This window comes from Nicotiana tomentosiformis, chromosome 6 (genome assembly GCF_000390325.3).
Source record: "Nicotiana tomentosiformis chromosome 6, ASM39032v3, whole genome shotgun sequence".
In the NCBI taxonomy this organism is placed as follows: Eukaryota; Viridiplantae; Streptophyta; class Magnoliopsida; order Solanales; family Solanaceae; genus Nicotiana; species Nicotiana tomentosiformis.
This window is the reverse complement of record NC_090817.1, coordinates 67244875-67270788: the sequence shown is the minus strand read 5'-3', so window position 1 is coordinate 67270788 and position 25914 is coordinate 67244875. Positions and strand designations below refer to the sequence as shown.

At 38.7% G+C, this 25914-nt stretch overlaps 2 protein-coding genes and 1 long non-coding RNA gene across 4 annotated transcripts; all 3 read right to left on the bottom strand.

Annotated features, from left to right (window-relative positions):
• Positions 1 to 218: 218 nt before the first annotated feature.
• On the bottom strand, positions 219 to 2217 carry LOC138893333 (uncharacterized). Its single transcript, XR_011408621.1, has 2 exons — positions 926 to 2217; positions 219 to 766 (listed from the first exon to the last, which is right to left on the bottom strand). It is a non-coding gene; the product is annotated as an uncharacterized lncRNA (long non-coding RNA).
• Positions 2218 to 2813: 596 nt separating this feature from the next.
• Positions 2814 to 5122, bottom strand: LOC104094657 (homeobox protein knotted-1-like 1). Of its 2 annotated transcripts, XM_018770247.3 has the most exons (5): positions 4905 to 5122; positions 4510 to 4680; positions 3886 to 4036; positions 3714 to 3746; positions 2814 to 3056 (listed from the first exon to the last, which is right to left on the bottom strand). In XM_018770247.3, the coding sequence occupies exons 1-5, from the start codon at positions 5088 to 5090 to the stop codon at positions 3028 to 3030; spliced, it is 570 nt and encodes a 189-aa protein (XP_018625763.1). In that variant the 5' UTR covers positions 5091 to 5122; the 3' UTR covers positions 2814 to 3027. The 2 variants fall into 2 exon arrangements, with proteins under 2 accessions (XP_018625763.1, XP_009598925.1); XM_009600630.4 differs by lacking the exon at positions 3714 to 3746 and having other exon boundaries at positions 4905 to 5110.
• Positions 5123 to 6954: 1832 nt separating this feature from the next.
• LOC138894143 (uncharacterized) lies at positions 6955 to 7407 on the bottom strand. Its single transcript, XM_070178823.1, has one exon. The coding sequence runs from the start codon at positions 7405 to 7407 to the stop codon at positions 6955 to 6957; it is 453 nt and encodes a 150-aa protein (XP_070034924.1).
• Between the last annotated feature and the right edge of the window lie 18507 nt (positions 7408 to 25914).

The following is a 25914-nucleotide window of genomic DNA, read 5'->3' as shown; positions in this document are numbered from 1 at the left end:
ATAAACTACTAGATTATCACTCTCTTAAGCCTTTAGGATGTTTATGTTTTAGTTCTACCTTGTCTCGACATAGGGATAAGCTTGATCCTAGAGCAATCCCTGGTATTTTTCTTAGATATCCATTTGGGAAGAAAGGGTATAGGATTCTAACTTTACTCTCTAATGAGGTCATTATTTCTAGGGATGTGAGATTTGCTGAAGCTATTTTTCCTTTCTCCTTTTCCACTCCAATGTCTAAATTATTTCCTGCCAGCTTCCTCCCTATTCATGAGTCTTCTACTCCTAATTTTGTTACCCCACAGCCTTATCATACTTAGTCTCATAGTTCACCTGTTCAACAGTCACCATCTCATTCTTGTCCTAATTCTTCTCTTCTCCCTCTGTCTAGTCCTATTGTATCCCCTTTCTCAGTTCAAACTACACCTCCAACAGAAGCCTTACCCTCCCCAGCAGGGCCAGTCTTGCGACAATCACAAAGAGAGCATCACCAACCAGTCTATTTGTCAGATTATATTTGTAATACTGCGTATTCTAATTTTTCTCCTAATCCCCTTTTACTTCCCATACATTCTTTTGCTTTTTCTGCCCTAACAGAAGATAATCAGACAATGATAAATTCTATATGTCAAATACAAGAACCTACTTCTTACTATCAGGCAGCCAAGGATTCAGGTTGGCAACTTGCTATGGAAAAAGAACTTGACACACTGGAATCCAATCGCACTTGGGACATTGTTACTTTGCTTGAAGGAAAGAAGGCGTTGCCCTGCAAATGGATATATAAAGTGAAGTTAAAGTCAGATGGATCCTTGGAAAGATTAAAGGCACGTCTTGTTATCAGAGGGGATACACAAAGGGAAGGTTTGGATTATACAGAAACGTTCTCTCCAATAGTAAAAATAACAACGATTCGATATATTCTTACCATTGCAGTGAAAAAAAATTGAAAATTGTACCAGCTGGATGTCAGCAACGCATTCTTACATGGCGATTTGGATGAAGAAGTTTACATGCGCTTTCCTCCAGATTTAACTCATCCTTCTACTTCTCTTATTTGTAGACTACGCAAGTCGTTGTATGGTCTTAAAGAAGCATCTCGCCAATGGTACGCTCGTTTATCTGCTGCTTTAGGAATAAGGGGTTTCAAGTCATCACTTAATGACGATTACCTCTTTTTTAAGATCTCTGGTGAATTGGTTACTATACCTGTAGTTTATATCGACGATATCTTAATTACTGGGAACAATGCCAAAGAAGTTGCAGACATTAAACATTTCTTGAACATTGAATTCAAAATCAAAGATTTGGGTGAGGCACATTATTTTTTGGGATTAGAACTTGTACGCGAAAAGAATGGATTAGTGGTTACACAGCGGAAATTTGCTCTAGACCTCCTCACTGAGTTTAATTACTTGGCTTCCAGACATGCTTCTTCTCCTCTTGATCTATCTCTTAAGCTCTCTTTTGAGTGCGGAACTCCCCTTTCTGATCCTACAATTTATCATCGATTGATTGGCAAGCTCAATTTTTTAACTAATACACGACCGGAACTCGCTTTTGCTGTGCAGACACTCAGTCAATACATGCAAATGCCTTGTACTAGGCATTATCAGGCAGCACTTCATACTCTGCGATACTTGTGTAAAGATCCAGGGCTTGGACTTTTTATGTCTCCAGATTCATCTTTTCAACTTGTTGCCTACTGTGATTCCGATTGGGCTGCTTGTTCTGATTCCCGACGTTCGGTTAGTAGATTTTTCTTAAGCATGGGCAGTTCTCCAATTTCATGAAAATCGAAAAAGCAACAGGTTGTTGCCCTTTCCTCGACCGAAGCGGAGTACAGATCAATGCGTCGATTGGTGGCTGAAATTGCCTGGGTAGTTCGTCTTCTTCAAGATCTCATTGCTCCTCCATCTTTTCCTGTGCCTTTGCACTGTGATAACCAAGAACAATTCATATAGCAAAAAATCCTGTCTTTCACGAACGAACTAAGCATATCGAGCTTGACTGCCATTTTATTTGTGAAAAATTGCTGGATGGGTTGATTTCTCTATCTTTTGTTCCATCTTCATCTGAGATCGCTAATATCTTCACAAAAGCCCTCTCTGGGCCTCTTCACCGTTCTTTTATGGGCAAGTTGGGAGTCCGATCTGGGGTCTTCAACTTGAGGGGGGGTGTTGCCGGAAAAATTACTTCGGCCTCGATTAGTCGTAGTGTTCAGACAGAGGCTCAAAGTGGAGGAGACAGTGGGACATAGGATATGTCTGAATATATTCAACTTTAGAATATCAAACTCCTTTTATTACTCTTAAAGTGAAGGCCACTGATGAGGACATATGCACATATAATAATACACACAAATTGTAGCCAACGGTCATGGTTCTTTCTTTGTATAAATATAGGAATAGCATTGTACATATGACACCACGAGAAATAGAAAAATATTTTCCATACCATCTTTCTTGAATTTCTTCAGAGTTGAACCTTAATTAATCCGTTATTAGATCAACCCAATATTTAACAGCTCACGTTGCTTTAATCTGAAACATCTAAAGTTCACCTTGTGTGGTAAGGGGTTATCATTTATTGGATTTTGCAGATGTTATGAATTATCACCATGTGTGGTAAGGAATTACCATTTGTTGCATTTTGCAGATGTTATGAAGAAGATAACACATCCATTAACTAAGCTGTTAGCAGTTAGCTTTACCCTCGACCAACAAATTCTTGCTCTACTTAAATACACCTTATGACAAATACTTGTTCAACAAGCCTTTCATACCTTAGTTACTTATATGAGAAAGCACAACCCCTTAATTGTGAACTCCACCAGTTGGCAATAGTCATTATTAACATTATATTACATAAAAAAAAAAAGTTTACTACGACGATTTGTGGCAGTCTATAGAAAAGAAAATTCCACCATACATTGCTCAGGATAGATATCATAACTTAGTAACTAGATGATGCTAAATTGTGAGCTTAATATATAAATTCTTGGATCAATCAGCTTCCTCTCGTGCCATTTCATTTGTTCCCATGGGCCTTCATCCCTTCTACAAAAAGAATAAAGAACAGAAGATCAAATCGTAAGGGAAAGCACTTTCTTAACCATATTTATAAAGAAGACAAAGAGCCTGCTTTACCATTTGTGCGTATGACTTAGGTACTGCAATATCAAAATCAGTTTCAACATGCATGACAAAGTTGGCATATTGCTATGGTAGCTAAAAAAGTATCTGGACTCGAACACTTCGTTTCTTCTTTTACCTAAATGAATCTGGTTACTCCAGCTCTTCAGTTTTACTTTCTTAAGCTTCAAATGGCCGGCCTGATGTTTTTGCTCTCCACCAGTTAATATTCAAATAATAAAGAGTTTAAGTTAATTATATACCCCGCAGCGTATATAACTTTTACACCATCAAGTCAACTTTTTCTATTGTAGTCACCGGCGGATTCAAGATTTAAATTTTATGGGTTCAACCTTTAAGGTTTTTAGTATTAAACCTATTATATCCTAAAGTTATGGGTTCATATCTATAATTTATTGCGATTTTAGTAGTTTATTGTACATAAATTTGTGCTACGCGTCAAAAGTTATGGGTTTAATTGAACCCGACGTTATTGAGCTACATCCGCCCCTGATTGTAGTACATAGTAACTTGTCTTATTTTCAAAATTGCAAATCTTACATTTTAATTAAGGAGTCTTACCTGTCGTCTGTCTGTCGATATCCCTTGGTTGACCTAGTGATGTAAAATATTCCACGCTTAAACTCGATAGTAAATGGATTAATGCATAACATTGTGTTAGTGTGTATCTTATACAAAATATTTCTGATGAATAAAGTGCTTTGTTAAAACTGGATTTAAATTTAATTTTTACCAAAAGATGCTGTTGGAGATAAAGTGGAAACAGAAGGAACTTCCATGAGGTCGCTAAGTTGAGAATACATATGGTTGATGAACTTTATGGACTCTAAGTGAGGTTCCTCCATTGCTTCTTTTAGCTTGCTTAGCGCCACACAATATGCTTCCTGTCCACCAAAAAACAATTTATTCTTAGCTTATTACCAAAAATTAAAGCTCTTACCCATAAACCTAGTGTGTACTTAAACGTAGGTAAATATACTACTAGTATAATATGTGCATTAAGTATGTGTGGGTTAGGATTAGAGTTGAATTCAGGATCTGAATTAGTTAATGATTTTAGAATATGCGTGATCTTATGATATCTATTAATTTTAAATCCATTTGTGCCTCTCTGTGTACATTATCTGAATTGAAAACATTGAATCCACAGCACCTGCTGCATCAAATATGCCTCTCATAATATAAAGTTTATGCACTAATATGTATAATTGTGATAGGGTACACTATAATAGACTAAGAAGAGACAATATGGAATTAACTCAGAGAAAAAGAAAGAGATGGCGTCTGTTGCAGATTTATATGCTTCTATATACATACAATGATTATCAAACTTGGAAAAAATGCAGAAACTTGTTACCATAAAAGTGTCCAGTTCTGGTTGATCAATTGCGAGTGAGCTGAGCTTCTCATCAACAGCAAAGTTATTGTTCATTTTTGATTGATCCATTGTGTGTGAGCTACGCTTCTTATATTTTGCCTTTGCTTCAGCTCTTTCAATTTTGTCAATCTCACTGATACCCGAACAAACCTGCTAACGAAAAACAGTAAAAATATACTCTACTTGATTTTCTGTTAACCTTATGCGCTTCTTAGATTTAAAAAAGAAAAAGAAAAAAAAAAGGGAGTAACTAGGTTTTGAAGATGAAAGCAACACAAGCATCTTTTACTACCTCTTCGGAAAAATTAAGTAATAGGGTAGTAGAATAATTCAAGCAAATTCATATATATAGGATTATATAATAATATAAATACCTTCAAACAGTCCAAGTGAGTGTCAACCAAAAGATCATACAAAGAGTGGGAAGATATTTTCCTCTTGATGACTTCTGTTTCTTCTTCATTATTATCTTCTTCTACGGCATCTCCTGATCTAGAACTAAAATATTCCTTTGCTTCCAGCTGCTCTCCATCTCCAAAATTGTCACTTTTTGTCTCCATCCCCAATATGTATATCTATATGATACCAAAAATGCTATAGCTACACTCAATAGTCCACTTTATATAGATGGAGTATATAGAAAAAGTAGGGTTGCTTGAAATGACTAGTTATAGTAAATGGAAAGCAATAGCTCCAAATATTTGGAAGATACTGATTGACCCATGCATGCACGACCTATTCTATCAGTCAGACAGGCAACACTCCTATCATAAAAAGAGAGAGAGAATATGACTTTATTTCTGCATTCATATTTTTATCTCTTTTTGCATAGTCGAAAGGAACATTTCATGGGCTTCTTGGATTCTGGGGACCTTTCATAGTGTACTTAGTACAACTACGCTATGATGAGTCAGTTCTTACTTTGTTTTCCATGTTACAGTGCCCCCCTCTCTTTATTACTGTACTAGTAGCCTTTCGTTCCTTGTTTCTTTCTTGAATTTAACCTATACTCACCGGTGTCGAGAGCCAAAATTTCAGCTCAAGATAGCATGTAAAAATATAAAAAAATTCAACATCTATAGTATATATACATAAATTTATTTTTAACCTATTTACACATCGTAACTTTTTTTTACAAGATGTCAATTGTCTTCTCTTGGAAAAGAGTGGTGGAGTGTCTTGCCAGCTTATACTATTAGTATAATTTTATATTGTAGTATGTTAACTATTTTATTTTTTATGTTACTAATTTCACAAATCTCAAGTGATTACCTGTAATTGTTTTTAGGTGTGATCGAATAGTGTAAAAGTTTTTTACATTAGATTTTTTGTGTATAGGAATTAAAATCTTCTTTCTTTACTTTGAAGGCTGCAGATCATGAGAGAGAGCATTCAACTTCGTTACTGTGGAGAAACTGTATGCAATGTTCTTTTCCAAAACATGTCTTTGTCAAAGCGTCATCACTATTTAGGAGTATTGTGAGGAGAATGTTATTACCACTGTTCATTGGTTCACGGGATCTTGCAGGGTCACATTCTTGAATGGGGTCCCAAATGTACGGTTGCACATGATTTTTTCAGGTTGTACGGGAAAAATTAAAAATAAAAATCATTTCTCTGGAAACTGTATTCCTATCTATATATGTACTGCAAAATTTGTTCAATAATCACTATATGAAATGAATCCTTTGACCATGGCACCAAATATATACTATCAGGGTTCAATTGATTTACTGAAACAACGAGAACTTGAAAGCTACTTTTTCAAGTTTCAATAGCGGAACATTACGTAGCCTCCTATTATCTACTATTATACCTGGTGTCGATCAACTTTCGGATACGTACGGACAGGAAGAAGAAGGCAGATAACGGAAATGCAAAAGAGAAGAGCCTGTACATTCATAATGCAAAACATTTCATACTATAAGTATAATTGAACATGTTATCCTAGGTTAGTTATCATTTTTTACTAATTTATTTATCCTCTAACTAATTACCTGTGGTTAACTTGCAAGGACCTGATTTGCATAGAACTTAAATTAGACGGTTTAAAAGATACTTGCATAATGAGGTCATGACTTGTAAGGTTGTCTAGCTTAAAATCTGTCACTTGTAATTAATTTAACTATTCATGTAAAATCTATACAATAACCAGTAACTGATAACATGATGAAAAATGTAACTAGCTATCAGAATTCACATGTTGAACTACCATGGTCGAGAAAAAAATCTTTTTTTTTTTGGTGAAACAAAAAGCTTTATTTATCACCAGTACCCAATAAAAAGAATGTACTAGAATCCTAGTATGTACAAGAATCCTAGCCAGGCATGCGAGTGCCCCTAAATGTTTATCCTCTCTTTGCTCCTCTTTTCCCTACTCAGTCTTCCTATTCTATTGTTATCATTACTTCCTATACAATTGATCTATCCACTCCCTCTCATTCCTGCTACATTTCCTGTGTAAAAAATTACTACTCTAATCTTGCATTCTTGCTGGACTTGTGCACATATAACACCCGGTGAAGGGGCTCGCTGGTTCCATAGAGCTTCATTTCTTGCCCACCATATTATGTATATCAACACTGCTGTCATTGCTGTGATAAGCGCCCTGCACTTCTTCCCTTTGACCGCTCTTATTGATCTATGCCATACCCCCTTGACATCATTTTTTATTGTACCTTTCTGCACCAATTTTAATAGCATCTGTAGGCATGCCGCAGAGAATTTGCACTCAAAAAATAAATGTTCCACTGTCTCTGGTTGGCTTCCACAAATAATACACCAGTTGTCTTGGCTTATCTTCAGCCTTAGCAATCTATCCTTTGTAAGTAGCTTTCTGTGCATGGCAAGCCAGCTAGTGAAGCAACGCTTAGGCATGTTCATCCTACATCATACCCCTCGATACCATGATCTTTCTTCTGCATCTCCCTTGCTCCATTGGTATCCACTCCCTCACTAAGTATTTGCCATCTTATTTCAGCCATCCATTATTCATAAAACCTCTAGAAAACTTGTCTCTGGTGGAGCATATTTTCTTCCAGTACCAGCTGCTTCATTCCATATGATACAGTCAGGAGGAGTATTGCCACCATGGTAGGTCCTTTATATACAGATGATTGACCCACTTAACCCACATATTATCTTTCTTGTTAGCTATGTTCCATACGTACCTAACCATTGCTGCTTCATTCCATATGATACAGTCAGGAGGAGTATTGCCACCATGGTAGGTCCTTTATATACAGATGATTGACCCACTTAACCCACATATTATCTTTCTTGTTAGCTATGTTCCATACGTACCTAACCATTGCTGCTTCATTCCATATGATACAGTCAGTTATCCCTAATCCTCCTTGCATCTTTGGTCAACACACCATGTCCTAGGCCGCTAATGGCATTTTGGTAGAATTTCATTTCACCTCCCAAAGAAAACTCCTACATATAGCTGTTATGTTTCTCAGTACCTTCTTAGGGATAATGAATATAGAGGCCCAATAGGTATGTACCTGCATTAGAACCGCACTCACCAGTTACACCCTGCCTACCAGCAAAGGATAGGTGTTTAGTACCCCATGTTCTTACTTTTATTGCTAGTTTGTCCACTAGCATTTCACAGTTTGTGGATGATAGCTTCTTAGAAGAAATTAGCACACCAAGATATCTAAAAGGCAGTGTTCCTTGCTGATACCCTGTTAGCTCACAGATATCCTGGAGGCATTGTGTCTCTATATTTTCCATATAGATATTCGACTTGGCTGCATTTGTGTTCAATCCAGATATTTGTGAGAATGTTTTGAGCCCACTGAGGATCAGTTCCACTAATTTCCATTCTCCTTTTCAAAAGAACAGAACATCGTCTGCAAAGCACAGATGGTTCAACTTGATGCCTCTACATTATGTATGATATTGGAATCCTTTTTGGTTAGTTATCCACTTCATAATTCTAGATAGATATTCCATACAAATCACAAATAGCAGAGGGGATATTGGATCTCCCTGTCTAAGGCCACGCCTGCCTTTAATGCTACCAAATACCCCTCTATTTACAGTTATAGTGTACTGAGTGAATGTGATACAAGTCGTAATCCATCTAATGAACCTTTGAGAGAAATTAAGAGCATGCAACATCTCTTCAACAAATCCCCACTCCACAGTGTCATATGCCTTATGAAGATCAACTTTTATTAAGCAACTCCTAGTAGTATTCTTCCGTTTGTATAATCTCACCAGGTCTTGATAGATTAAAATATTGTGTACTATACTTCTACCAGTAATAAAAGCACTTTGGTTGTCAGAAATTATCTCAAGAAGAACCTTCTTTAATCTATTGCATAACATCTTCGATATTACTTTGTATATTGTGTTGCAACAGGCAATTGGCCTATAGTCACCCACTGCATCAGCATGTGTACTCTTGGAAACTAGTTTTATCACTGTGTTGTTTACTATTCTGAGCATTCTTCCTATTCTAAAGAATTTCATAATCCCATTTATCACATCATTACCCACAATGTCCTAGTTGTCCTTGTAAAATTGGCTACCAAACCCATCTGGCCTAGGGCCTTGTCCCCTGAGATAGCCCACAATGCTTTCTTCACTTTTGCAGCTGTGAATTCTACCTCTAACCCATTCCTTTGCTCCTCATTAACTGAGGACCTTGCTTAACCAAGTAGCTATTTACACGAGCCCTGTCTTCCTGGTTCGTTCCCAGTAAGTCAGTATAAAACTCTATGAATGCTTCAGGTATCTTCATTGCGTCACTTCATTCCTCCCCATACATATCCTTGATATGGAATATTTTGTTTCTATTCCTCCTAGCTTACAGCATTCAATGATAGAACTTTGTGTTTTGATCCCCTAGTGTGAGCCATTGAACCTTAGCCATTTGTTGCAAGAACAGGTCTCTGGCTTTCTTCCATTTACTGAATCTGTCTTAATTGATTTCTTGGAGAGTACTCTTGATCTTATGCGATTTCCCCATTAACTGATACATATGTGTGCCCTGTGTACTAGTCTTCCACCCTTCCTTTATCCTTGCTTTGAAGTCAGTAGCCATACTCCACATGTTGAAGTATTTGAATCTTCTGCTGCCCTTTTGTACTCCCCCCCCCCCCAGCTGATAATACCAGGGGAATGACCATACAGCTTTGGACTCATATAGTGAACCTCATATGCATGCAGCCTTAACAGCCAATCATAGTTGACAAGTACTCTATCAACTCTACTCATGGCTCTATTATCACCTGACTGTTTATTGCTACATGTATAGTATACTCCTGAGGATCTCAGATCTTGCATAAAGCATTCCTCCACACACTTTTTGAATTCCTTGATCTCTGCCATGGTAACTGGCTTCCTAATCTTTCCTCTCTATTCAGAATACAGTTGAAGTCTCCCATTAGTGCCCACGAACCTTTCACCATTTGATGTATGCCCTTGATATCTCACCAGAGTTGCCTCCTCATACTCTGATCATTGAATCCATATATTACTAGTTGTTCAGTAATATTTACTATATTAACATCATAAACCAATGGTTTCCAAACAATCCATATTTTTCTACCTGGGTGTTGTGCCGGGTTTGTATTAAAGGACCAACCATTGCAAAGATTAAGAGAAGCTTGTTGTGCCTTGCCCCTCTTAATCTTAGTTTCCAAGAGACCAAATAAACCAACTTTTTGGTTGTTCATAAGCAGATTCATTTCCTTTTGCTTATGTGGTTTATTCAATCCTCTGGCATTCCAAAATCCAATTCTATCAATTTGGGAAGGGGTTGTCCCCATCCCTCCCTTTTCCTAGGGTCATCTCATCCCTTTTTCCTGTTTGACTCTTATCCCCTGCCATAGTTCCCCTCTTTGTAGCATCATCTTCTTGTTGGTGATCTCCCAAGGTTGTAAAGGAGTTCATTGTTCTAATAGTGATACCCTTCTATACTACTTCCCTTGCTTTCCCAAGCCTTGGATTGCTGACCTGATATCTCTCATGCCTGACACCAGAGGTTATTGCCTTTTCCTGGTTACACCCTTGTCCTGTATTTCCATTATTTCTTTGTATGCCCACTCATTGTCTTTGGCCCTATCCACCCTCCCTCTGTGGAGCTTCAATATGATTTTACTCTTGTTTTTTCATCATGGTTTCATTATGTCCTCCATAATGATCTTCAAATTGAGATTGTCGGGTTCCTGAAGGGTGAGGTCCAACCCCTCTATAATTGGGCTTGCTATAATTTTGCTTCATGATTTAGGGCTTACCTCAATATTTTTCACTGCATTCCCCCGTTCCATTGTCTGATCATCATCTTCAACCATATCAGTCCATAATTTTCGTTCCTCTATCTGCTTTCCATCACCGTCTCTGTTGTTTATCGACCAAATCCCTAACCCTCCACCATCGGTGGTTGATTGACTGAGATCCTGTGGTGGTATTCCTTGAAAGACATTGACACTTCGAGATTTTTTAGCATAAGATGTTTGTAAAATTCCTCTTGCTCTGCTCATGTTACTTGGATTACCTCCTGCGTATGCTGCCCTCTACCCAGTCTTTGACTTCCTCGTCATATTCAACAATGGCTAAGAGGAGACCTCATTCTAGAGAGAGAAAAGCCCGTAGAACCTTTATTTCACTTGAGAATGAAAGAAATCTTTAATTTAGACAATTTTTAAAGGCCAAAAGAAGTTCGTGAAAGTATTTAAAAAGTTTGTAATTTGGCCAAACATATTTGGATATCAAAATGGGACCAAACATATCAAAATTTGTAATAGTAGTACCAGATGGAAGATATTCAAGTACTACAAAATACAAGTAAATATCAATAAACAACGTTCATAAGTTTTGCAACTATTCTTGTAAATGCATGTTAGTAGGGGAATCTTTGGCCAAGGCCTTCATATTATGTTAAGTGATCCATTAGGATATCCTAGGTGATACGATCCTGGATAGAAGAAGCATAACATATTACGGATGATCTTGAATATCTAGTGAACTATTATGTTGATTTATTCAAACCAATATGAACGCGTAATTCGCAAGCCATGGACCACCATATATGATTTTGAATTGGAGTGATTCAGGGAAGGTTTGAACTATAAAATTATGACTTTGTTCCACACCTGAAATGAGTTGAATAGTTTGAAGAGGAATTTAAATGTGGGATAAGATAATATTTTGTGGCAAAGAGGAGATTGGAAAAGAGCAAGGGAGAAATCTCCGTTATCTGAGCATGGTCAGCTTGACCTAGTAGGAGATCCAACTTGTTGTGTTATCTGAGTGTGGCTAGCTTGACAACATAGGACCTCCAAGCATGTTGCGCAATTTGAGTGCTATTTGAGTGTTGTCACATGATTGTATTCAAAAAGATAGTTTGATTTTTGGGCTACTTTTGATTTCTAGACCTTCCATTACAAGAAAAAATAAATTACCAATGAATAGGGGACCTCGAAGTTTTTGCATATTGAGATATTAGTAAACCTCTTTTGAGATGAATTAGACCTCTTGGTTCGAGTTTGACTCATGATTGCATGTTTTCAAGAATTGAGATTTTTAAGGAAAATCTTCTGTTTGTTTCTTTATATCGTGAGTTATGTTTTGTTGTTCTTTGGAGGCAATCAAGTTAGTATATCGACTGTTGCGTAAAACATTCATCTAAATTTCTAGATTTCTTCTTTGTTTGACTATTACATTTATTCTCGATTATTTTATTAATTCTATCTTTAAGTTTGCTTTCTAATATTGATATTTAATATTTCGTTTCCGTTTGTAGCTCGCATGGTGTCACCGGGGCATTTATCAAGGCGAGGAAAGAGATATTCAATCCACGAATTATTTAAAAAAGAATTAAAGAATTATAACTCGAGCATCTCGTATTATTAATTTATGTTTATATATTTCTTGATATAACACTAACTGTTTGAAGGGTCAAACATCCTTTTGTTTGACCACATCCTTTTAATCTATGTTACTGTATTGGTAAAAAAAGTCTTGACATGTGAACAGATCAATAACCAACACGTTGCAAATATTGCCTAGTGAGTTCCATCAAACTCGAAGGTCAACTAAGGAAGTAAATTCCAAGTTCTCTAAATCGATATCAAACAATGTTAATCCAAAAGTAACCATCCCGAGTCTCCGAAAAATGATCGAATATCCAAAAAAACTACGAATATCTGGATAAGGTGTATCTCCAGATAAATTATCAAGTGCCCGGAAGCAACTATTCGGAGTCTCTGAATAAGAAGACCGATATACTTATAGTTTTTGAGAAATTCGAGGGTAAGTTTTAATTCAGTAGTTACAAAATTTAGTATTACTCAGAAGTTATAAATCTTTTAAGACATAATGGAAGGGCCAAATAAATGCTCGTTAAATAGGTCTGATTAAATAAATGCGCTACTAGAGTTTAATCTCATAAATTTCATAAATCTCGAATTGTCTATATCATGATCAGATAATGTTATCTAGGAAGTCATCACTTAGAGTCTCTGAAAAGTCAAGTGCCCAAAAAGTCTGCATTAATTCCTTGGCAGGTACAAATTATTCAAGTTGGCTAATTAATGTTCGTAATGAACAAGCGAAATTCTAGGGAATAGTTACACTTACTTTGTGCTATAAATATTTTCAATTCGTCATGTTTGTATCCCAACTCATATTCATATATTCATACAAGATACAAGTAGCTATCATTTCTACTAATCTGTACTATTCATCAATCTTGTTCGACAACTCCTTCCCATTATGGATCATTGAATAAGAATTATTTCCTTTTAACTTTATTATCAATTCATTGCTCAATTCTATTTTTTATCTCATTAGTCTACTCATTTAGGGATTGAATTAATTTCTTGAGGGTTTATAATTATAAATTTAATTATTTTATCCTTAAATCAGTTTTTAGGTTAAACAGTCTTGATATAACACTAACTGTTTGAAGGGTCAAACATCCTTTTGTTTGACCACATCCTTTTAATCTATGTTACTGTATTGGTAAAAAAAGTCTTGACATGTGAACAGATCAATAACCAACACGTTGCAAATATTGCCTAGTGAGTTCCATCAAACTCGAAGGTCAACTAAGGAAGTAAATTCCAAGTTCTCTAAATCGATATCAAACAATGTTAATCCAAAAGTAACCATCCCGAGTCTCCGGAAAATGATCGAATATCCAAAAAGACTACGAATATCTGGATAAGGTGTATCTCCAGATAAATTATCAAGTGCCCGGAAGCAACTATTCGGAGTCTCTGAATAAGAAGACCGATATACTTATAGTTTTTGAGAAATTCGAGAGTAAGTTTTAATTCAGTAGTTATAAAATTTAGTATTACTCAGAAGTTATAAATCTTTTAAGACATAATGGAAGGGCCAAATAAATGCTCGTTAAATAGGTCTGATTAAATAAATGCGCTACTAGAGTTTAATCTCATAAATTTCATAAATCTCGAATTGTCTATATCATGATCAGATAATGTTATCTAGGAAGTCATCACTTAGAGTCTCTGAAAAGTCAAGTGCCCAAAAAGTCTGCATTAATTCCTTGGCAGGTACAAATTATTCAAGTTGGCTAATTAATGTTCGTAATGAACAAGCGCAATTCTAGGGAATAGTTACACTTACTTTGTGCTATAAATATTTTCAATTCGTCATGTTTGTATCCCAACTCATATTCATATATTCATACAAGATACAAGTAGCTATCATTTCTACTAATCTGTACTATTCATCAATCTTGTTCGACAACTCCTTCCCATTATGGATCATTGAATAAGAATTATTTCCTTTTAACTTTATTATCAATTCATTGCTCAATTCTATTTTTTATCTCATTAGTCTACTCATTTAGGGATTGAATTAATTTCTTGAGGGTTTATAATTATAAATTTAATTATTTTATCCTTAAATCAATTTTTAGGTTAAACAGTTTGACGTCTACTGTGGGCCCCCAGAAATCCTACTGTTCATCCAAAAATTTCTACTAATTGTCTTTGATTACTACTAATATACAAAATCACTATGTATGGGGAAATACTACATAATGTTGTTAACGAGCAAGTAGGAGAGACATCCACTAATCAAAATTTGAATGATGGAAATCAGCTGCCTCGTTAAATTCCTCAGAATTCACTCCCGAATCATTCCAGGGAACCATCAGCTCGAAGGATTGACCACGGTGAAGCATAAAAAATTCAGTAAGAACTGGCATAATTTATGGCTCAATAGAGGTCTTGAAATCAATAAATTCACGAGGCTATTCTATCCTTGACTATGAATGCATGTGCACATTTACCGATAGTACCGATAATGGATTTGCCAATTCTGGTTGCGACACCCCGAGGTTCTAGTATTGGGAAACTCTCAAATAATTTCGGAGCCAGAGGTTCAAGTACAACGGACAACTCAGACTTGTAAAATTTAGTTCTAACTTTCCAAAAATAGCTCACAAATCAAGGTGAACATATGGAGCAAATTCCAAAATTTTCACATGTGGTCAAAGGATCGATACAGATAAATATTCTCAACAACCGCAAAAATTGAGTGCTTCCCCATTGTCGATTCCGAAGAAATTAAAAATATCGGACATTACAAAGTATAGTAGGATATTATATCCATGGGCTTACATCGTAGTATATACAACCAGAGCCAAAGGAAATAACCTAAAACAATTGGAGATCGAGCCAGTGATCGTGAAGAAATTCGAAGAAACAATTACAAAAGGAGCATTAACCTCGTATTCTCTCCTTCTCAAATATTCAATTAACTCTTTTGTTGAGCTTGCAGAAGCCTTCAGTAAGGCGCATACCGGGGCCCGGAAGGTGGAAAACGAATGGAGGTGTCACGACCCAACAACGCTTGCTAGGCAAGGCAACAATGCCACAATAACAATAAACTAAAATAACAGAACTTGATAATCTAAACAACAAAATAATCAGAAAGTATCCGAAATAGAAACAATAACGCAACTTCAACCATCCCATGATCTGGTGTCAACGAGTACATGAACACTATGAAATCTCAAAATTTAGAGTCAGATCCTCAATATAGAACAGTCTGAATGGTCGAACAATGATAATAGAAATAAACAAAACAGAACATCAAGGTCTGCGAACGACATAGCAGCTACCTTGTAGTCTCCACAAACTAGATCCGGTGCGAACTCCAGCAATCACCATGCCCAGTAGTACCTGAATTTGCACATAAACTGTAGAGTGTAGTATGAGTACAACCGACCCCATGTACTCAATAAGTAACAAACCCAACCTCGCGCTGAATCCAACGACGAGCTCGAAAGAAGATCAGTGTCCAGCACCAATAATCAATCAACACATGATATAATGATGATAGTAAAATAAAAAAATTCAAGAGATATCATGTTCAACTCATTCACAAATATGGAAAATTAGATAGAATTTCAAAGTATAACAGTCAAAGCCCCAATCTTACCACCAAAATCACTAAGACATGAGTTTATCAAGAAAACTGTGATTTCCAAACTTTCAACAACATGTAAGACATTTCATCTACCATCTAGCAGGAGGAAAATACACCTTTTTGCCTGCATGTCAAATATTCATGTCAAATCAATAACATTATAATGAACTCATTAGGTATACGCACACTCAACACGCTCATGGTGCCTGGTGCAGGTGCCCCTCACTATACACAATCACACTCAACACTGTACGGGTGCCTGGCACAAATTTCCCTTACCAAATCACATATATGAGCTTGTGCATGCGCTCACTGTGAATACTAGACTTTTAAGGGGTGGGTCCTTTCTCAAGCACTGATCAAATATAAATCAACAATCAATATAACCGTTGCGGCGTGCAACCCGATCCAAATATCAATCATATGCAGCATGCAACCCGATCCAAATATCAATATAACCGTTGCAGCATGAAACCCAATCCAAATATCAATCATTGCGACGTGCAATCTGATTCAAATATCAATTCGTTAAAGCGTGCAACCCGATCCAAATATAAATAACAATACGACTCTATGTCCCACATCAGTCATCAACCGCTCAAGTCTCAATGGCTCACGTCTCATAGAATTCAACCCAAATAATATCACATATTAAAGGCATCAACTGCATGTGATATGATGTATAAATAATGTACAGAGACCGAGATATAACATGTAGATAAAAATTATGACTGAGGATATGACTACAAACAAGGCAAACAACTCAAAATAGCAACAATGCCCCTATCATGTCCCAACAGGTAAGCACATAACTTAGAAATGATCCGTAGCATGAGTAACAACTCAAGTAGTCATACAAGTAGAGAAAGAAAACACGGATATAACGAGGCATGATAAAAAACAAGTATCATAGTAGCCTAAAGTCTACCCAGATCATGAATATCCCGGTATACCCACCCACGCCCGTCACCTAATACGTGTGTCACCCTCAACACATCTCAAGTATCATAGTCCATAGGTATAATTACCCTCAAACCAAGATTAGATATGTTACTTACCTCACTCGGACTAGTCTTCAACCTTGAATAGCATAAAAACATCGATCTAGCTCTCCAGCCGCACAAATCCAAGCCAAACATCATCCAAGAAAATCCACAATGCCATAGAAAACGATCCCAATCTTTAAAGCTTTGATTTTTGAAAACATCTCCAAAAGTCACCAACAGTCCACTTGGGCTCGCGTGGCCAAAATACGAAACCAATACCAAAATACGATAACCTATAAGCTGCCAAGTCCAAATACATAATTAGTTTCCAAAATTGAGTCCAAATCGGAACACAATTTCCCAAAATACTACCTCTTAAAATATAGGCAAAAACCAATTTCCTTTCAAAATCCCAGGTTCTATGTGTAGAAATACATGGGTAATCAAAATATAAAGCCAAATCCAAGTGAGAATTTCTTACCTCCAGTGTAGTAGTGAAATTGATCTTCAAAATCTCCTTTTTTCGAAGTCTAGGGCTCAAAATATGAAATAATAGGCAAAGTCCCGAAACTGGAAACTTAAACAATCGGCCCCGGCTATACATAATGCGAACGCGGCCCTAGGCCACGTTCGCGAAGAACAAAACCACTCAGTGCCAAAAACCTTCAATGCGAATGTGACATCCCCAGCGCGAACACGATGGCCAACTGGCCTCTCAATTGCGCGAATGCGAGAGCCCAAGCGCGAACGCGAAATCCAACCTCTATAATACTCCATGAACTCGAGAACTTCATCGTGAACACGATAAATAAATAACCTGCAGCCCAGAACTGTCATGATCCAAAATCCCAACTCGTCGTGATGGCGCCTAATACAATGGCTAGGCAAGTGAAAACATGATAATAAAGGAAAACAGAACAATGAAACTTTTAGAAATAACATAAGTCTGAAATCTCAATACAACAAATACTGCTAATACAAAGTAAATCCCCCAGAAACTAGTAAATATGGAGTCATGAGCTCTACAATGGAATACAAGTCTAAAACTGAACAATAATAACACTATCTGAACTGTAACAACAGTATGAAAGGAAAAGACAAGTCAAAACTGCAACCAAGGATGCAGCTCTACCTCGCCTCTTGTTGGTAGTCCAACAAGCGAGCCTACTACTGAAAATTGGTCCCCATACCTAGATCTACACAATTAAGTGCAAAGTGTAGTATGAGTACAACCGATCCAATGTACTCAATAAGTATCGTAACTAACAACGGTGAGGTAAAAGAAACAAGAATTATAAATGATACATGTTATAATATGTACAACTTCATATAATTCAACAAGTATAGAACAATAATGTGAATATGTGTAAGATATTGAGAGGACTATCTGTGCGTGTGTGTACAATTACTTTTAATCACTACTCAGTCACAGATACAACATATAAGATGATATGCAGATAATCAGATAACAAACTATGAAAATTGCAAGTAGATATGGATGCAATTCCAAAATAACTCTGGCCAGACTTTCCTCAGCTTTTCCATATCCGTACCAACTCACTGATCAGTTTTCCTCAATAACCGTGTGTATACCATCAAGAGAGAAACATGAAAGGGTGACCCTAGGGGATGGATTCGTATTCACACGCTGCATGGACCACTCACGTGCTAATAATATAACCTGCACGGACAACTCACGTGCTCATAACATCAATATCTGGATCCGCACAGATAACACATGTGTTGCATGGACAACTCACATGCTAATAATATCAACCACACAGACAACTCACGTGCCAACAATCACAATCCGCCAGGCGTGGTCACATGCTACCTGTACAGCTCATAACATAGAGAAAACAAATATACGAGAGTATATGTACATGATCAATAATTACCAATTTAATACTCCTGGATTGGTATATCTAGCATGCTATAGTGTAGGCATGTGAAATGTGTGCTATCACAACCAAAACAGATAATTTCCATCAATAATAGTAGTTATCAGGTTCAACCGGAAAAATAAGCTCAACAAAATCTCAAATATGGTACAAATAGCTCACAAAGGTGTACAAGTAGGAGAAACATTTCAACTTAAAGCTTATCAGTCATTTCAAGGCATGTCATAGCCTAAACACTCCCGAACATGGAATTAGTACCCCGGTGCGCGCATATGGGCTCAACCCCGTACATGTATGCCACCCATAGCACGTAGCTATCACAAATAATTCAGGCAACTAATGCACCGACCAAGTTTAGATAAGATACTTACCTCGAGCAAGCCAAATTACTCCCTTAGCAAGTCCTTTCCGCGCGTATCAACCTCCGTAAGGCTCGAATCTAGTCAAAATAACGTAATACTATTAATAAAAGCTATAGTAATTGATTCCAAATGATAAAACTAAGATCTTTAAGCAAAATCAAAAAGTCAATCCAAAAGGTCAACCCCGGGCCTATATCTCGGAACTCGACAAAATTTACAAAATCCGAACACCCATTCACTTACAAGTCTAACCAGACCAAAATCATCAAATCGACCTTGAAACCTCCATTTCTCATTTTTCCAAAGTTTCCACAAAATCCCTCATTCCTTCACTTTAATTTACTAATTAAATGCTAAAATAAAGATAGAATTATAGAATAATGATGAATACGAGTCAAAAACACTTACCCCGATCCAATATGTGAAAATCCCCTACAAAATTGCCTAAAATCGAGCTCTCCAACTCAAAATGTGAAAATAATACTCTAACCCTCAATTTGGAATTTTAAAGCTGCTGCCCAGTGATTAACATCGCGATCGCGAAGAACAAAATCTTCAATGGCCAGAACCCTTCTACGCGAACGCACCCTCAACGCCGCGAACGCGGTAACCAAACTTTCAAACTTACGAGATTGCGGACCTACTCACGTGACCGCGAAGAACAACGCGTCTGAATCCCAGACCTCACCTACCTTCTTCGCGAATGCGTTCATACACCCACGTTCGCGTAACACATAATCTCAGAACTCTGCGATCGCATCCACCATATCAAGAATGCATAGAACAAATTCCCAGTTACCAGAAAAGACTCTACGCGATCGTGTCCCTCTTCCCGCGATCGCGAAAAAGGAAACTAGAAGCACAGATATTAGCAATCCAATGAAGTCCAAAATGAGTCCAAACTTGATCCGAAACACACCCGAGACCCCCGGGACCAAATCCAAACATACTAACAAGTCCTAAAATACAATACAAACTTAGTCGAAGCCTCAAATCACATCAAACAACAACAAAAACACGAATCGCACCCCAATTCAAGCCTATTGACACTAATGAATTTCCAACTTCTACAATCGATGTCGAAACCTATCAAACCAACTCCGATTGACCTCAAATTTTGCACACAAGTCATAAATGACACAATAGACCTATTCCAACTTCTAGAACTAAAATCCGAGCCCGGTATCAACAAAGTCAATTCTTGGTCAAACTTGTCCACTTTCCAAACCTTCAACTTTTCAACTTTCGCCAATTCAAGCCAAAATAACCTATGGACCTCCAAATCAATATCCGGACATACTCCTAAGTCCAAAATCACCATATGAATCTATTGGAACCATCAAAGTTCTGTTTCGAAGTCATTTACTCATAAATCAACATACAGTTAACTTTTTCAACTTAAGCTTCCAACCTTGGGACTAAGTGTCCCAATTTATTCCAAAACATCCCCGGAACAAATCAAACCACCCCATCACGTCACATAACCCCAATTAAACATAGAATAATCAATAAATGGGGGAACGAGGCTACAATACTCAAAACGACTGGTTGGGTCGTTACATTCTCCCCCTCTTAAGCAAACGTTCATCCTCGAACAGGTCTAGAATCATACATGAAGTATCAAATAAATGTGGATAGTTGCTCCACGTTTCCTGCTTGGTCTCCCAAGTAGCTTCCTCAACTGGCTGACCTCTCCACTGATTTTTCACTGAAGCTATATTCTTTAATCTCAACTTTCGAACCCGCCGATCCAAAATTGCCACCTACTCCACATCATTAGTCAAATCCCCATCTAACTAAATCGTGTTGTAGTCCAAAACATGAGACGGATCACATAATACTTCTAGAGCATAGAAACATGAAACTCTGGGTGAACACTCGATAAACTAGGCAGCAATGCAAGCTTGTTGGCCAACTCTCCAATCCTCTCAAGCACCTCAAAAGGACCAATATACCGAGGGCTCAACTTGCCCTTCTTATCGAACATCATCACACCCTTCATGGGTGAAATCCTGAGCAGTACCTTCTCCCCCCACCATATAGGCAACATCACGAACCTTCTGATCGGCGTAATTCTTCTATCGAGACTGTGTCATGCGAAGCTGATCCTGAATCAACTTGACCTTTTCCAAGGCATCCTAAACTAGATCTGTGCCCAATAACCTAGCCTCCCCCAGCTCAAACCACCAAACTGGAGATCGACACCGCCTCCGATATAAGGACTTATAAGGAGCCATTTGAATACTCGATTGGTAGCTATTGTTGTAGGAAAACTCTGCAAGTGGTAGAAACTGATCCCAAGAACCCACGAAATCCACAACACAAGCGTGTATCATATCCTCCAATATCTGAATGGTGCGCTCGGACTGTCCGTTCGTCTGAGGGTGGAATGTTGTACTCAACTCAACCTGTGTGTCTAACTCTCGCTGCACTGCTCTCCAAAACTACAATGTGAACTGCGTGCCCCGATAAGAAATAATGGACAGCGGCACACCATGAAGGCATACAATCTCGCGGCTATAGATCTCAGCCAACCTCTCTGAATAATAGGTAGTCACGATCGGAATAAAATGTGCAGACTTAGTCAACCGGTCCACAATCACCCAATTAGCATCAAATTTCTTCAAATTCCATGGGAGTCCAACAACGAAGTCTATGGTGATACGCTCCCATTTCCACTCAGGAATCTCAAGCCTCTGAAGCAAATCGCCCGTCCTCTGGTGCTCGTACTTCACTTGCTGATAGTTCAAGCACCGAGCCACATACTCCACTATGTCTTTCTTCATTATTCTCAACCAATAGTGCTGCCTTAAATTGTGATACATCTTTGCGGCACCCGGATGAAGGGAATACATCAAACTGTGGGCCTCCTCAAGAATCAAATCATGCAATCCATCCATATTGGGCACACAAATCAGACCCTGCATCCGCAACACCCCATTATCTCCAATAAAAACCTCCTTGGCATCACTATGTTGTACCGTGTCCTTAAGAACAAGCAAATGAGGGTCATCATACTGATGCTCTCATATAAAGAAGATCGAGAAACCACGCAAGCTAGAACCTGACTAGGCTCCGAAACATCTAACCTCACAAACTGATTGGCCAAGGCCTGAACATCTGATGCATGACGTCTCTCAATAACAAGAATATATTCAAGGCTACCCATACTCACCGCCTTTCTACTCAAGGCATCGGCCACCACATTGGCCTTCCCGGGATGATACAGAATGGTAATACCATAGTCTTTTAATAGCTCTAACCATCTCCGCTGCCTCAAATTTAGTTCTTTTTCTTGAACAAGTATTGTATACTCTGATGATCTGTAAATACCTCACAAGATACATCGTAGAGATAATGCCTCCAAATCTTCAATGCATGAATAATGGTTGCCAACTCTAGATCATGAACGGGGTAGTTCTTCTCATAGGGCTTTAACTGGTATGAAGCATAAGCAATCAATTTACCTTTCTGCATCAAGGCACACCCAATACCAATCCAAGAAGTATCACAATACAATGTATATGAACCCATTGCTGAAGACAAAACTAGAATCGGAACTGTGGTCAAGGAAATCTTGAGCTTCTGAAATCTCTCCTCACACTCATCAGACCACCTGAGTGGGGCACTTTTCCGGGCCAACCTAGTCAAAGGTGCAGCAATGGACGAGAAACCCTCCATAAAGCGGCGATAAAATTCGGCCAAGCCAAGAAAACTCTGAATCTCAGTAGCTAAAGATGGTCTGGCTAACTCTGAACTGCCTCAATCTTCTTCGGATCAACCTTGATCCCCTCACTGAACACCACGTGCCCCAAGATCGCCACGGAATCGAGCCAGAACTTACACTTGGAGAATTTAGCATTAAGTTTCTTCTCCATTAATATCTATAGTACAATCCTCAAATGACGTGCATGCTCCTCATGGCTACGTGAGTATACCAGGATATCATCAATAAACACTATGAAAAATGAATCAAGATATGGCTGGAATACACTGTTCATTAGATGCATGAATGTTGCTGGGGCATTGGTCAAACCAAAAGGCATCACAAGGAACTCGTAGTGACCATAGCGGGTCCTGAATGCCTTCTTCAAGATATCAGAATCTCGAATCTTCAACTGGTGATACCCGGACCTCAAATCAATCTTAGAGAACACCCTCACACCCTGAAGCTGGTCAACTAAGTCATCAATGCATGGCAATGGGTACTTATTCTTAATTGTAAATTTGTTCAACTGCCTATTATTAATGCACATCCGCATGGTACCATCCTTATTCTTCACAAACAGAACTGGTGTACCCCAAGGCGACACACTAGGCCTAATAAACCCCTTATCAAGAAGCTCTTGAAGCTGTTCTTTAAATTCCTTTGACTTTGCTGGTGCCATACGACATGAAAGAATAGAAATTGGTTGAGTGCCCGACACCAAGTCAATACCAAAATCAATGTCCCTATCGGGTGGCATACTAGGCAAGTCTACAGGAAACACATCCGGAAAGTCTCGCACTACCGGAACAGAATCATTGGTAGGAGTATCAACACCAACATACCTCACAAAGGCAAAATATGCCAAAAGTCCCATCCCAACCATCCATTAGGCCTTCAGATATGAAATCACTTTGCTGGGAACATAGTCTAGAGAACCTCTCCACTCTATCCTAGGCAAACCTGGCATCGCCAATGTCACGGTCTTAGCGTGACAATCCAGAATAGCGTGACATGGTAACAACTAATCCATGCCTAGAATCACGTTAAAATAAACCATACTAAGCAATAAGATATCAACTCTCATCTCTAGTCCCCTAATAGTCACCACATACGACCGATATACATGATCCACAATAATAGAATCACCCACCGGTGTAGATACATGAAAATGTGTAACTAAGGAGTCTCGATGCATATCCAAATAATGAGCAAAATACGATGATACATATGAATAAATGGAACAAGGGTCAAATAATATGGAAGTATCTTTGTGGCACACTAAAACAATACCTATGATCATGGCATCAGAGGCAACTACCTCAGGTCTGGCTGGGAATGCGTAACAACAGGCCTGACCGCCACCTGATCGACCTCCCTCTCTAGGGTGGCCTCGAGTTGACTAGGCCTTACCCCGAGTTGGTTGTGCGGGTGGTGTAGCTGCTGGTGCTGGTATTATCAGCTAAGAACTCTGCTATGGAACCCTACCCAATAGTCAGAGGCAATCCCTCTTGAGGTGACTCAAGTCCCCGCACTCGAAACAACCTCTCCTCTAACGGAGCTACTACCCCTAATAGCCCGAGGAACTTCCTGTAGAAACCTGGCAAGGCAAAGCATGGTAAGAACTCTATGTTGGTAATGCACTGAATGATGACTGACCCGAACGAGAACTATAGGAACCATGGCAAACTGATGCACCACGATGAATTGGACGAGTCATCTTAGAAGGCCTATAAGGACGACCCCTGCTATGATAGGACTGTCCTAAAAAAGAAACACCACCGAAATTACCTGAACCACGAGTCCTCCCTATCCTCACGCTCCTAACTGCGGACCTGCTCCAGGCGCTTAGAAATGTTAACCACCTCGTCAAACCTCGTACCTAACGTAATCTCCCGAGTCATGATGAAACGTAGTCCATAGTTGAGGCCATCAATGAACCTCCTAATCCTCTCCCTCCCAGTGGGAACTAACCATATCGCATGACGAGCCAACTTTGAAAACCTTATCTCATACTGGGTCTCTGCCATGCCCTCTTAGCGTAGCTGCTCAAACTGACTACGCAACTCCTCTCTGCGAGTCTGTGGAACAAACTTCTGTAAGAAGAGAACAGTGAACTCATGACACGAAAGTGGTGCAGCGCCAATTGGCCTGCTCAATTCATAGGCCTCCCACCATCTGAAGGCTGCCCCAGATAGCTGAAAAGTAGTAAATAAGACTCCATTGGTTTCCAGAATACTTGTCGTATGAAGGATCCGCTGGCACCTGTCTAAGAAATCTTAAGCATCATCTGACTCAGCCCCACTGAACTTTGGAGGCCTGAGCCTCCCAAATCGCTCTATCCTCTTCTGCTCCTCATCACTCATAGGTGGACCAACCTAGGTCCGGGCAGCTGTAATCGGCTGGGCTAGTAGTATCGCCGGTGTTTGAAGTCCTTGAGCTATCTTATCTGGAGTACGGGCGGTTGGAGTTTGGGCACCTTCCCCTGCCTGCAAAGTCGTTGGTGTAGCCGAAACTGAGATTGCCTGAGCCAGACTCGTGTATATAGTCAATATCTGGGCCAAATCCTCCTGAAGGCATGGAATCACAATGGGCACAGCAGGTGCCTGAGCTGGTCCCAATGGCTCGACCACATCTGGTGCCTTCTCCTGAGCTGGAGCAACTGGTGGCTCCACGGGTGTTGCTCTAGCTGCAGTACAAGCCGCACCTCGACCTCTACCACGTCCCCGACCTCTCGCAGTCATAGTTAGTGGTACTAGTGGTCATCCGCCTGATCTCATCGCACGTGTCCTCACTATCTGTGAGAGAAAAGGATAATAGAAGTTTAGATTCCGGAATCCACAAATCCGCACGACAAGAATACAAGTAAGTGAATTTTCCTAATGGTTCGGTAGCTTCTCGAAGATAAGTACAGATGTCTCCTTACTGATCTGCAAGACTCTACTAAACCTGCTCATGACACATAATACCTATGAACCTAGGGCTCTGATTCCAACTTGTCACGA

Coding starts and splice junctions, on each gene's coding strand:
- LOC138894143 (XM_070178823.1), bottom strand. CDS start 7,407: ATGCCTAAGCGTTGCTTCACTAGCTGGCTTGCCATGCACAGAAAGCTA.
- LOC104094657 (XM_018770247.3), bottom strand. CDS start 5,090: ATGGAGACAAAAAGTGACAATTTTGGAGATGGAGAGCAGCTGGAAGCA. Junction 3,747..3,885: donor ATCTCCAACAGCATCTTTTG/GTAAAAATTAAA, acceptor TTACATCACTAG/GTCAACCAAGGGATATCGAC. Junction 3,057..3,713: donor TATCGACAGACAGACGACAG/GTAAGACTCCTT, acceptor TTCTTTTTGTAG/AAGGGATGAAGGCCCATGGG.